Raw genomic sequence first — 12,988 nt, 5'->3', positions numbered from 1 at the left:
ACCGAGCCCAGAGGCTATTTCCTGATGCCATGTGGCCCATTATAAAGATAGCAAGTGCTGGAAACATCTCATTCCCAATGTGAGCTTTCCCCTCCACGCCACACCAGGCCTGAAGCGTTACCAGAAATGTAGGACAACAGACGTTCCCCTGAACTCTCTCTGCAGATTGCTCACAGCCCTGCCCCCTGTGAGGTGTCCCCTCACAGGGAAGTTCAGAAAGTGGAGGGTCACCTTCAGGGAAGGCCTAGGAGAGGACGTTCGGCCAATGTCCCCATTGGCCTGGCTCCCTGGGCTGCTCCAGGTGGCTCACTGAGGCAGAGAGGAGGCCCTGCATGATGCTTCTGGAGCCAGCCTGCCAGGGTTTTGAATCCCAGCTCTGGGCTCTGCAAACAGGGTCACCTTTGGAGAGTAATTTAACATCTGTGTTTCAGGTTTCCTCAACACTGAGAGTAACTGTATTACAGAAGATGAGGATCTACTGCATTAATGTTTGTAAAACGGGTAGGACAGTCCTGGGTGTCATGTGCCATATGCAGAGGGTAGGGAGACGGAAAGCAGGCCAGGCAGAGAGAGACAGGGAAAGATCCACGGAGAGAAGGGGAAGTGTGAGCCTGGGCTCTGCTGGCTCAGCTTTGGGCATATTCCAACTTCCTTGCTGCCCTTCTGGGCGACTCTGAGGAGAGCTGGTCCCTTCTCTACACCTTGACTTCCCCATTTGTCAAGAAGCCTGGACTACATCATCCCTTCGGCTGCTTTCCAGTTCTTACATCTGATGGGTACTTACAACAGTTTATTTCCTCGCAGACCTCTCTGATATCTTACCTCAGCAAGAAGGAAGTTTCCATCTGCCTCCGAGACAGGCCCATCGGTTGCCTGGCCTTGTGCGGCTTGGAGCCAAGCCACCCAGAGCCACTGCCCATCCATTACCGAGCCCGCCTCCAGACGGCCCCGTGGTGGGGCGCTCTGTGTACAGTGGGGGACGGTCCTTGAGGCATCTTCCAGAAGGTGCCTCTGCAGACACAGAGGGCGTGGAGGCTCTGCAGGCATAAAGCGTCCTGGTGATGGAGGGCAGTAGAGCCCAAGTGGACCGAGCAGGTCTACGGAGCCTGTGGCAGCTGGCAGGGTGCAAGGGGAGTCCATCAGAAGGGGGGGAACCCACTCTGTAAGGGGCCAGGAGGTGGATGCGGTGGGCATCCTGCTCTGTCTGGAAACCCGAGCTCCCAGGACAACTTTGGGTGGATGTGACGCCCACACTCCTGAGCCCCCTGGGGTGAGGGGGAGCCAGGGCACAGCCGCCCCAGTAAACTGCTACCAGTGGCTTTGGGATCAGAGACAAGAGATGCTCTCACTCTGGGCACTCACACAAGCTCCTCAGCCCACGTCCTGATGCAGCGGTGCCTGTCCCAGTGGCTCTGGGGGTCACGGGGGGCACACTGTGAAGGCAAGCACAGCCCCTGGGAGGCCTTTGGAGGCCCTGGGAGGGCCTCCCTAAATAGTAACGAGACCAAGTGGGGGCTTTGGACTGCCTGAGGCCGTAATCTGTCCTGGGGGCGCCAGCCCCACCTCTGCCGACAGTGAGAATCCCCTTTAATCCTCCTCCGGGGCGGCCCAGGGGAGCTGCCCACCAGGTCTCACGGTGACAGGCGTTTGCTCAACGCCCCCTGGGTGCTGGGGTCACGGAGGCGCCTTCCCTCTTTCACACGGTAAAGGCTTCCTGTGGCAAGTGCCCAGCATACACACCCCACACACCTGCCCCCAGCGCCGTCCAGGCCACCACCACCACCCGAGAGCGGTCAAGGCCACCAGGCTGCCTCCAGGCCTGAGCCAGGGTGGCTCTCCAGGGCAATGGGGCCCGAGCTGCTACTGCTGTCTGAGATCCGGAACCGCAGCAGGAGGATGAGGCCTGGGGGGCGTGGGGGTCCTGGGAAGGGTGTGGAACTCTCCAGAGCTTCCTGGGCAGGAGTGATTCCATGAATGCAAGACATTCCTCCTTTGAGTTGAGCGTCCCAGGGTGACACCCTTTAACCTCTTAGGGCTCACTGGACAGTGGAATGAGAGCCTGCCTGTGCAGCCGGTACGTGAAGGTGCTCAGGACGTGGGTGGGCTCCGGTCCCCTCTGCATGGAGCACACCCCCTGTCAGTTAAGGACTGTGAGTGTCCGAAGAGGTCTTAGGGTTCTTGAAATACAGCCACCTTTCTTCTGTTCTCGCTTTTTACGATTTCAACCCAGCGAGGAGGTTGAATCTCAGAGCGGTGTAGACCCTGCAGGTGGCAGCCCGCGTTGGTGGAAAACAAGATCAGAACTGAGTTCCCTGGCCCCTGGCTCCTCACTCTCTCCCCCCCCCCTTCTGTCCTCTGGTCGTTCACATCACACCCTCCTGGCTCGTGAACTTCCTGACTGCTGGCCCCTGCAGCTGGCTTCTCTTTTCCCTCCTTCCTCATCCTACGTGGTCACTCTGTTTTGCTTAACCAGCTTTTAACATGACACCTCCAGGTGTCACACGTTGTTCTAAGCCTTTTGCATATATTAGCTCACCCAATCCTCAGAGCAGCTGTCAGAGGTAGCTACTGTATTTGTAGACTGGAAACTGAGTCATGGAGATGCTACGTGTCCCATCCTAGGTCACACAGCTTGGGAGGGGGAGAGCCAGGCTTTGCATCCGAGTTTTGGGATCAGCTGTGGCCGCCTGTACTCCACACCCCCAGGGCCCTGGCTGCCACCATCTGCTGGGAACCAGGCAGGTGGTCAGCTGTCCAAACCCTGTCCCCTGTCGTGCTTATGTGGTCAGTGCAATGGTGGCAAGACCAACAAAGTCCAACAATAGCAGGACAGATGTAAGTGTCAGGTCTTTAGGTGGGACCTGCCCTTTTTAGTTCTGCCTCTGACCCCCTTCTTCCATTTGCTTCTACCCATCTCATGCCCCAGCTGGGCTTCTAGGGGCGTGTCAGTTAGAGACCCTGCTCCATAGATGGCTGTCTTCCGTCTTCTGTGTCTCTGTCTCCGCTCTCCCTCAGCTTCTCTCCCCCCCACCCCATCCACCCTGTGCTGGCCATTGTCTTTCTCATCCCCCTGCCGGGGGACACACACATCTGCTAGGACTCCAGCTCTGTCCCACCTGGTGCTCTGGGTCTGTCCCACCTGGCACTCCAGCTGTTTCCCACCTGGCAGTCCATCTCTTTCCCACCTGGTGCTCTGGGTCTGTCCCATCTGCAGTCCAGCTGTGTCCCACCTGGTACTCTAGCTCTGTCCCTGGCAGTCCAGCTCTGTCCCACTTGGAGCTGCGGGTCTGTCCCACCTGTAGTCTAGCTCTGTCCCACCTGGCACTCCAGCTCTGTCCCACCTGGCCCTGCTCTCTACCTGCTGGCCAGAGACACAGGTGGCTCACTGGCAGTGCACCTGCAGCTGTCCTGAGTTGCATTAGGAGAAATTTTGCTTTTGGGCTTCAGCGATATTGTTATGTAGGTGCAAGGGTGTAAGAAATGGGGCTTGAGCAATAGGCAGCACTGTCCCCTTTAAGGTAAGCCTGGTAAAATTATACATGGTCAACATAGTTTTTTGTTTTGTTTTGCTTTGCTCTGCCTGGGAAAGTGCCCCCTTCAGAGGTGACATTCAGCGAGCTGGCCCTCTCTAAGGAAGAGAGCTCTGTGATGCCAGGAGCCCCTTGTCTTCATTCATGGCCCCATCACAAAGCTTCTGTGCTGACTCTGGTCTCCATCTCTAAGATCAATTTTCTCACCTATGATGTGAGAGGATGGGATTCCATGGGTTCTGAGATCTTGCCAGCTCGATGGAAGAGACCCACAGGCTGTGGATAGTAGCAATAGAGGAAGAAGGGTCGAGAGACCCAGGTTCTGGTGCCAGTGCAAGCATTGCACTGGGGTTGAGTGGTTTTCTGGCTGGGCCTCAGTTTCCCCATCTGCTGTCGGCCCTCCCTCCCACCAACCTGATGATGTGTGGAGGAAGAGAACATTGCTGACTCATTCCTTAGTCATGGATGTCTTCCCAGGAAGGGATTATCATCTTCCCCATGACACGTGGTTAAGAGAAACAGCCTCAGAGGTGACGAGACTTGCCCAGGATTACACAGCTAAGAAAGACAAGCCCCACTCTGAGCACAAGCAGATGGGTGGGCATTAGAGGGCTGCGTGGATGATTGCTTCCCCTTAGCCAGCAATTCACTTTTAATTCCAAGCACTGGGAATGCAGCGGATGCTCATACATATCCGCTGGATGAATGAACGATGTGTAAATATGCTCACAGTTTTATGAACTGTGTTACAAACCCCACAAGTCCATTATTTTGTTTGGCTTTATGAGATGAACGAGACTGTGTGTGGGACACCTGGGTGGCTCAGTGGTTGAGTGTCTGCCTTCAGCTCAGGGCATGATCCCAGGATCCAGGATCGAGTCCCACATTGGGCTTCTTACGGGGAGCTTGCTTCTCCCTCTGCCTGTGTCTCTCATGAATGAACAAATAAAATCTTAAAAAAAAAAAAAAAAGAAACAACTGTGTGGTTCAGAGAGGCAAGGTGGCCTTGCCTTGGTCACAGATTGGGGAAAGGCAAAACAGATTTCGGAATCTGGATTCTCTGACCTGTAATGTATGCACATTGAGCCCCAATGCCCATAAATTCTAGGCTGGTGTGTGTGTGTGTGTGTGTGTGTGTGTGCGTGCGCGTGTGTGTGTGTGTGTATGTTTGGGTCTCCAGTAACCGGAAACACTGGGTAGAGAGTAAAAGGTTAGCACAGTTGGACACTAAGGGCCTTTGCATCTCATGGCACTGACCACAAGGAGGCCCATTTGTTCTTCACCTCTTCATTTTTCTTCCTCTTGCCAGGGGGAGCGAGGCCTGGATGGATTCCCCGGGAAGCGTGGAGAGACAGGAGAGCAGGTAAGTAGGCATGGGCTCGGCTTTATTAGAAGACAGGAGACTGATGCAAAGCTCTGTAGGGCCTGAATGCCTTGGTGTCCGGTTCAGCTGGAGGCTCTGGGAGGCCTAGGGACCAGACCCCCGCTTATGGTCACCAGTGGATCCTCCAGCACCAGGGGGTGGGGATCCCAGAGAGCACAGCCCCTTCCATCCTTTCTAACCACGGTAAAGGCCATGGATGGCGTGCATGTGTTCAAAGTGATATATTCATTGCAGGCTCTTCTGCAAGAGTTAAGGATTACAAACAACCTGGAAGCTCATCAGTAAGGAACAAGTCAAAAGAATCAGGGTGTGTAGTTACAGGGGAATATTACGAAGCCATGGAAATTAATGCAGCTCCTCATGCACTGGTGGGGATGATCTGTGCGATATGTCTTCAGTGAAAATACAGGCAAGTGTAGAATGCTGTGGAAAAGAGCATCTAGGACATACGCAGACATGTGCCCTCCTTGGGAGGACGCTCCGGAAACTGATCACCTGCTTTCCTCACTCGTTGCCTCTGGAGGAGCCTCCTCAGTGGCTGGCGGGTGGGACCAGAAGGGGATTTTTATGCACATAAATTCTGAACCATGGGAATGTGTGATCCGTGAAAGTAAATTTAAGTATTTAAATGGTTAGAATGAAATAAAACCTAAAATTCTACATCTGCCTGAAGACATTTGGGAAAATCTTTTTATAACATAAACATATTAATATATGCTTATGTTATATATTAATCTGTGCAATATAACATATTAATATAGCAGTCGATTATTATGTTCATTTTCTTAGGTTTATCGATAAAGTAATCAGACACATTAGCTGTATTTGATATATTCATTCCTTAAATGTATTCATTTCAATATATTAATATAAATTAAATTTATGGTGAATCCCATCAACCCAAAATAACATCTTGATTTTTTAATTTATTTTTTGTAATTTATTTTTTTATTAGTGTTCAATTTGCCAACATATAGAATAACACCCAGTGCTCATCCCATCAAGTGCCCCCCTCAGTGCCCTTTATTGACAATAAATTGGAATAATACCTTTTATGTCTCACTGCCCCCCCTTAGCATTATGTCATAAACGTGTAACTATTTTCCTAAATATTCACCAGGGATGGGACTCAAATGACTGCTTAGTGTTCTGTGGTGTGAACATGCCAGCATTTATTCATATTTATTGCGTGCCGCCCCTGCACCAGGGCCAACTCCTCACACTGGAAGTGCCCACCTGGTGACGGCCCAGAAAGCAAAGGCCTTTCCTCACGGCAGTGAGCCAGCATGTAGTGAGATACTGATGGGATGGAGGCAGCAGAGGACGGGGTTTGGAGAAACAGGAACAGCAAGTGTCACCAGGGTCTCCTCCTACGAGGGGGCATTAGGTCTCTTCTGATCGTTGGCTGTTTATAGGAAGAAAGGAAGAGCGAGAGCTCGCATGTACGTCTCTGAGCACACCTGTGCCTTTAGGATGAATTCCTAAGAAAGCCATTTGTCAATAGGATGGACATTGGTTGTCCAACTGCCTTCCAGATTCCCCCTCCTCTTATGAGGAGGCTCATAGGAGGGCTCCCCAGGGGTGGGTGGCTCCAGGCCCATCCTCACTTGCTCTCTGGTGGGAGCTTGACCTGCCTGGCTCTCCACTGGGACCCCCTTGGAAGGCTTCTTGGTGAGAACCCCTGAAGAGGAGGCAGGCTCGTCTTCAGCATCCCTTACACCAGCCCTCTGGGTCCTGGGTTTGCCCTGCCGCACTAATTGATCCTGGTCCAGAGTCCAGGCAGCCCTGCAGGCCCCCTCCCTTGCCCCTGGGGACTCAGCTGGTCCTCAGTGCCCTCTGAGCAGATGCTGGGTGCCTACTTCCTGCCTCTCACCTGGAATCTCCCCAGACACATCCCCTGTATCCCTCGAGAAGTGGTCCTTGTCCCTCAGAATGGGCGCTCCACAGCACAGTTCCAGCTGGGTCCAGAGGGGACCATGCAGGACATGGCATTTGGCAGCCGATGGGGAGAGAATTTTCCAGCAATCAGCAGTGTCCAGAAGTGTGGTCTGTGCCTTCTGGGGTGAAGGCAGATTACAGTTTTGGAGCTGCATGGCCTGCAGCTCTTCCTCTGCCCTCACTTCCACTGACAGCCTTCCTTTCCCTTCCTCTAGGGAAGACCTGGCCCTCCTGGTGTGGCAGGACTCCAGGGACAGAAGGTAAGCCAGGCCTGGGGTGAGAAGGGCTTTGGGCTCCGGGCAGGTGGTGTGTGTGCTGCTGCCCGTACAAATCAGGGCCCCAGGGGGAATGAGGGGGCCAGGCTGGTGTCTTGGGAACAAAGTGCAGACAGAGGTGATGAGCTGGGCCTCAGGAACTCAGCCCCTACGAAATTTCTGGTTATTTAAAATTTGTTTTTCTACTCCGAGGAATAAAAAAGAAAAAAAAAAGCATATAAAAACAGAACAAAACAAAAATCCCTGTTATGTAATATCCAGACGTATTAAAATATTATGCTACTTAAAATTGCCTTTTGGACTCAGGCAGGCTGTGAATAAATACCAAACAACATCGTACAGACTCCTCCCCCCTTTCTCCATTTCTCCATTTCTCTGCAGCACTTTTTTTAAAAAAAAAGTTGGCCTTTTTTTTTTTTTTTTTTTTGCCCAAATCATAATTCTGAAAATGTACTAGATCTTTCATAAACAGAATGAAGATTGCATCTCATCATACTGGCCATCTCCTTTAGAACATTCTCTCAAGAAAGCTTAACTCAATAAATTTGCTGCTCAGAATTTCTGTTTTCTCAGTGGAAAAAAACACATGTTAAGAGTCTTGGCAAATTGTGAATGCTCTGAAAATGAAGATAATAGCCTTCCCAAGCATTCAGGGTGGCAGGGAAGACCAAGTAGGTACTGTGTGTCCTGGGTTCTCATGGGGGTACCTGGGATCTCATGGTATCACGAGTTCCAGATTCTTTGGGAGGCCCCTGGGAAACGCATCCGATGTGGGGTTGAAGAATAGCCAGGGACCCGAAGGGAGGAGGAATCCAGGTAAACTAAGGCAGGTGCAGCCCGAGGAGCATCACTCGGACTCCATCACTCTGCAGAGCTCAGGTGAAGGTCACACCGCCTGACACGCATGCGTCCCAGCGAAGTCTGAGAACAAAAGAGGAGAGGAAGACTGGTCTACTCTTTGTAGAAGCAGACAGGTTATGTGTTATAAATAATCAAACAGACCCACAGGCTAAAGAAGCCTCACCTTAGGCGTGGCTGCTGGAGAGCGTTGCTGTCTCCCAAACTTGCTCACTTGGGCTTCAGTTCTGAGTTAAATTATTCCCTCTCCTAAGTATTTTTAGCGTTGAGATCTATATTGTTATATTATCTTGGCATCAGGATTTTAATATATTCTCACAGTTCCTTGACAGGGGATGCTAAATTCTAAAATAAGTAGTGTATTTCAAGTCACTAAGAGGGAGTGATCCTTGAGGTTTGGATGTGGGTGATTCCTGCTACCGTGTGTGTGTGTGTGTGTGTGTGTGTGTGTGTGTGTGTGTGTGTCTGCCTACCACGTGGTGGCTGACCGCAGAGCCCAGGCTCAGGGAGGCACTGTTTATGCCAGGTTAAACTCCATGCTTGTGTTGGTTATATCTTGATAGTGGCGACCTTCCTGACCCTTAGAAGCATAAAGCAACAATCATGTGGCCTCATGCAGTCTCTGAAGGCCGGGATCTAGGTACATGGTGTACACACGGTTGGGTCGTCCTGGTCTGGGGTCTTCTGTGAGGTAGTGGCTGGGCTGCCAGCCGTGCTGTGGTTAGCTGAAGAATCTGCTTCTCAGCTCACACACATGGTTTTTGTCAGGCCTACGTTCCGTGGTGGCTGCCGGCCAAAGGCTTTGCTTCCTCATTACATGGCCTCTCCATAGGGCTGCTCACAGAAGGGGAAGTGGCCTCCCTTGGAGTGAGCGGTGAGTGACCTGAGGTCGGGGTGAGGGGCTCCACACGGAAGCCACCATCATGCTCATAGCCTCACCTTAGAGGCCACCCAGCATCCTTCCTGCTGTGTGCTGTGGGTCCCATAGCCTAGCACTGGTACCTGTGGGGGTCACCACAAGGGTGTGAGGACCAGGAGGCGGGGGCCACTGGGGGCCCCTGGGGATGCTGACTGCCTTTGCAGAAATACACTACTTACATAATGCAAAGGAATGACTCGAGGACAGACTCTTGGTTTCTTGGTTATTACTTACTAGCTTTTAGGCCTTGAACATGTTACTACGCTAGCAGGTAGCGTGGCCGAGTGGTCTAAGGTGCTGAATTAAGTTACTACCCATTCCCCATGCTTTAGTCTCCTTGTCTCCATGATGGGAAAGAGTGTCAGCAGGGAAAAGCTTGAATCTCAGTCCTTCAGACAAACCCAGGCCGATGTAAAGGCTCCAATGTCTATTAGCTACAAGCACACAACATTATGGATGAACCACAGGATCTTAGTTTTCCTTATTAGTGATTTCATGTGTCAGGACATTGGCTCTCCAATTCTGTAAAATGACCTGAGCAAATGAGAAAGGCCCCAATCGATTAATTTCCTAACTGTCATTAAAAATTCACTTTTGTGGTGTGAGGATGATGGTGATGATGATGGGTATAACAATAAACACAACAAAAGTAAACATGATAGTGAGGCATCGCGTAAATGGAAGAAAGGAGATGCCATCATCTCCAAACCCAAAATATTCAGGATGCTCCCATATATGACTACCCAGTTACCTCTCCTTTATATCTGTTTATAGAATAGAAAATAAGGTAGACCCACAAACATTACAGTAGAGCTGAGAATGGCTTCTGATAGTCATATTGCTAAAATATATTTTTTAAGATTTTATTTATTTATTCATGAGAGACACGGAGAGAGAGGCAGACATAGGCAGAGGGAGAAGCAGGCTCCCCACGGGAAGCCTGATGTGGGGCTCAATTCCAGGACCCAGGGGTCACGCCCTGAGCCGAAGGCAGATGCTCAGCCACTGAGCTACCCAGGTGCCTCATTACCAAAGTATTAATAAGGTTTATGGGAGCATGGGGAAAACATAATCCTGCTCATGGAGGTTGAAAGATTCTCATGGGGAAATGGAAAGATGTGCCAGCCAGATTCTGAGGGCCTGGAGATCATCGTGTATATGTCACGGAAGCTTCTAGAGACGATACACAATGGTAAAAAGAATGGTGTGTGTGTGTGTGTGTGTGTGTGTGTGTCTATGTCTATGTGGACGGTGGTGCCGTGGAGAGAAAAAACTAGAACAGAAAGATGTTGCTGAGATAGGAGCTATTATTGTGGGAGACAAAGAGGAAGGTAGAGCAAGGAAGGCTGACACCCATTAATGATGTACCTTCCTCTCCATTTTGCTGTGCAGCCAAAACCACTCTATGATAAAGTTGATTAAAAGAACATGTAGTTGGGATCCTAGAAAAAATGCCTGATGCTGTGTAAACAGAGATGTTTTCCAAGTCTTGGGCAGCCAGTGGGGACAGCGGGGTTGTTTAGGGTCAGAGATAACCTGCCCTGTCCATGTGACAAGACCTCGAGTGGAGCACAGGATGACACGTGTGCCCGAGTCCCTCCTTCTGACTCCTCAGCATTGGGACTTACGAGATGCTTTTTGTGCTTATCCAGCAAATCAGTCATTCTGTGCCAGCTTATTCAGCGTTAGTTTCTTCGTGCTTCCCCATGCTCTCTGGGGCTTGGTCCCCAAGTCATGTGTAAGGACATTGGCGGCAAATCATGCTCTTGTTTAGCCATGGGGCATGAAGGTTGTAGCAGTGAAGATTTTTCTGTTGCCACAGTCAACAAATATGCCCCACACAGAACCAAGACATAGCTCACACCCTGGAAATGTGATGTACCCACAGCCATCGTAGGCCAGGTGATCCGGAGGTCATGGGGAAGGGGACACGAAGCAAGTCTTTGGTACATCATGACTTGGTGAAAACAGATGGGAGTGATCACAGCATGGGTTACATATGTGATAGACATTGAATGCTGACCACGTGCTGAACCAGGGACTTGGCACAAAGGATGCGCCATAAGGTGTAGTCGCCATGCTGGCTATGTCCAGTCTGGTGCCTGGTACGAGCATGTGCTAGTGGAACAAGAGGTGCTCTCGAGCAGGAAACAGCTGTGAGAGCAGCAACCAGATGTAGGCCCTGGGCAGGATGTGCCCAAAAGGGGCAATAAGGCCTCTTTGGTCTTGATACAGGGATAAGAATTAGACCCAGAAAATCCGAGAGGAGGGAGAAAGACCCAGCATGGTGGCAGCATGAGGTGGAGCATGGAGGAGGAAGTGGTCCCGTGGACCTTGGGTAGATAAGCAAGGGCCCCAGAGGGGTGGGGACCGGCAGAGGAAGGTGGCAGAAAGTACGCCATTGAAATGTCTGTCATTTTTCTGTGCAGGGTGACGTGGGGCCTGCAGGTCCTCCTGGTGTCCCGGGCTCTGTGGTAAGTGTCCAGGCATCCCAGGGGGGCTGGAATCGCAGACTGACGCTGATGGAATTGGGTGTTTGGGAGAGTCCTTGCCTCTAGAAATGAGGAGGAGCTCATCTGACCACTCGAGCCAGATACGGGGCTTTCAACACTAAAAATGGGGTACGATCTGAGAAGTTCCTGCATTACGGCAGGCTGTGTGAATACCCCCGATGAAGCTGTGGGGAGTGGCTGTTGGGAAAACGTCACCACCTTTGCTGACGCGTGGTTTGTCATACAGGTGCAGAGAGAGGGTCTGAAGGGCGAGCAGGTAAGGGGAACGCGGGTCCTCCCCCTGTGGGGCTCTAGGTGGGGGCAGGGGTAGAAAGGCCACAGCCATAGGGTTGAAGCTGCTTATGGACTCAGATGGAACCTTCCAGAGATGGGTCAAGTTGATTTTGCACCAGGAATGCAGATCCCCATTCTATATCTCTGGGCTCCTTTTGGGAACCCTGAATGTAGACTCTGAGTCAGCAAAGGGTCATGAGTCACGGGGAAGAGGGAGCCATGACTAATGCATATTTGGCTTCTATTACCAGGGAGCTCCAGGACCACGGGGTCACCAGGGCCCACCTGGGCCACCAGGAGCTCCGGTAAGTCACCCTCCCAGCCCGGGGTCTGCTCTGAACACCTCTAGGTCTGGAAACCAGTGGTTTTCCCCTACTGAGCTCTGTGGCATTGCAGAAGCTGGTTCCACCCCCGCCCCCCCACTCCAGGTAATAGGTGGTGGTGTCACCAGCATGTGAGGGAGCAAGCTGAGCCCTGATTAGTGAACTTCCCATTAACGGCCACAGATCAGACAGTTAGCAAGTGCAGAGCTGAAATTGAAACCCAGGCAGCCCACCTCCCCAGCCCCCAGGTCCTAAAAAGGCTGTGAGTGGGGTTTCTGGTACACAGTCTGGTTTTTTAGGTTCCTTTTTTTTTTTTTTTTTTTTAAAGTAGACTCCAGTCTAGTGGAGCTTGAACCCACAACCCTGAGATCAAGAGTCACATGCTCTACCGACTGAGCCAGACTGGCACTCCTTGGTTTCCTCTTAGATAAACTGGGGTAAGAGCATTGACATTGAGGTGCCAGGCGAATCTTTTCCAGGGCATATTTGCTCCTCCTGTGTTTCTGATTCAAACTGACTTTGCAGTGGCCGGGAAGGCTTCAGCCTTTAGGTTCTCTACTGTAACAAATTCAGCCATATGTAAATAACCATTTGGGAAGACGCCCTGCAAGAGGGACTCTGATCATTCAGTGTTGTGAGTTTAGATACTAAGGATAATTAATGAGCATACAGTCAATTCCACAGGTCAATGATTATACCATGCTCCTCCTGGCAACATGCCATGGCTCCTTTCAAATTAACGTATTTTATCGAAGGAAATAAGACAACTCTTATTTTGAAATGTCCATAAATCAAATTGATATGAGGCCATCAGGGCCCCATTCCTCATTGGGATAAGTCTGTATGGTTTCGTTGGGATAAAGCTAGAAGAAATCTAGCAGATGCTTGATTCTAGTGTGATTAGAGCAATTTCACACCAAGAAAGTTCAGGTCAGAAGAGCTACCTTCTGTCTCTGTAACCTTGGATGTCTTACT

The 12,988-nt window shown here is 51.0% G+C and overlaps 1 protein-coding gene across 6 annotated transcripts in view; it reads left to right on the top strand.

Moving 5' to 3' along the window:
• The window catches only part of COL22A1 (collagen type XXII alpha 1 chain), a 260,912-nt gene that overhangs the window by 108,003 nt on the left and 139,921 nt on the right, over nt 1–12,988 (top strand). For all 6 annotated transcript variants that reach the window (XM_035702839.2, XM_035702792.2, XM_035702817.2 and 3 more), the window contains 5 exons: nt 4,840–4,893; nt 7,068–7,112; nt 11,334–11,378; nt 11,644–11,673; nt 11,942–11,995. In XM_035702839.2, coding sequence (XP_035558732.2) covers nt 4,840–4,893; nt 7,068–7,112; nt 11,334–11,378; nt 11,644–11,673; nt 11,942–11,995 — 228 coding nt within the window. The remainder of the gene's footprint in view (nt 1–4,839; nt 4,894–7,067; nt 7,113–11,333; nt 11,379–11,643; nt 11,674–11,941; nt 11,996–12,988) is intronic.

Source organism: Canis lupus, chromosome 13 (assembly GCF_003254725.2).
Source record: "Canis lupus dingo isolate Sandy chromosome 13, ASM325472v2, whole genome shotgun sequence".
NCBI classification, from domain to species: Eukaryota; Metazoa; Chordata; class Mammalia; order Carnivora; family Canidae; genus Canis; species Canis lupus.
This window is presented reverse-complemented; position numbering and strand designations above follow the sequence as displayed.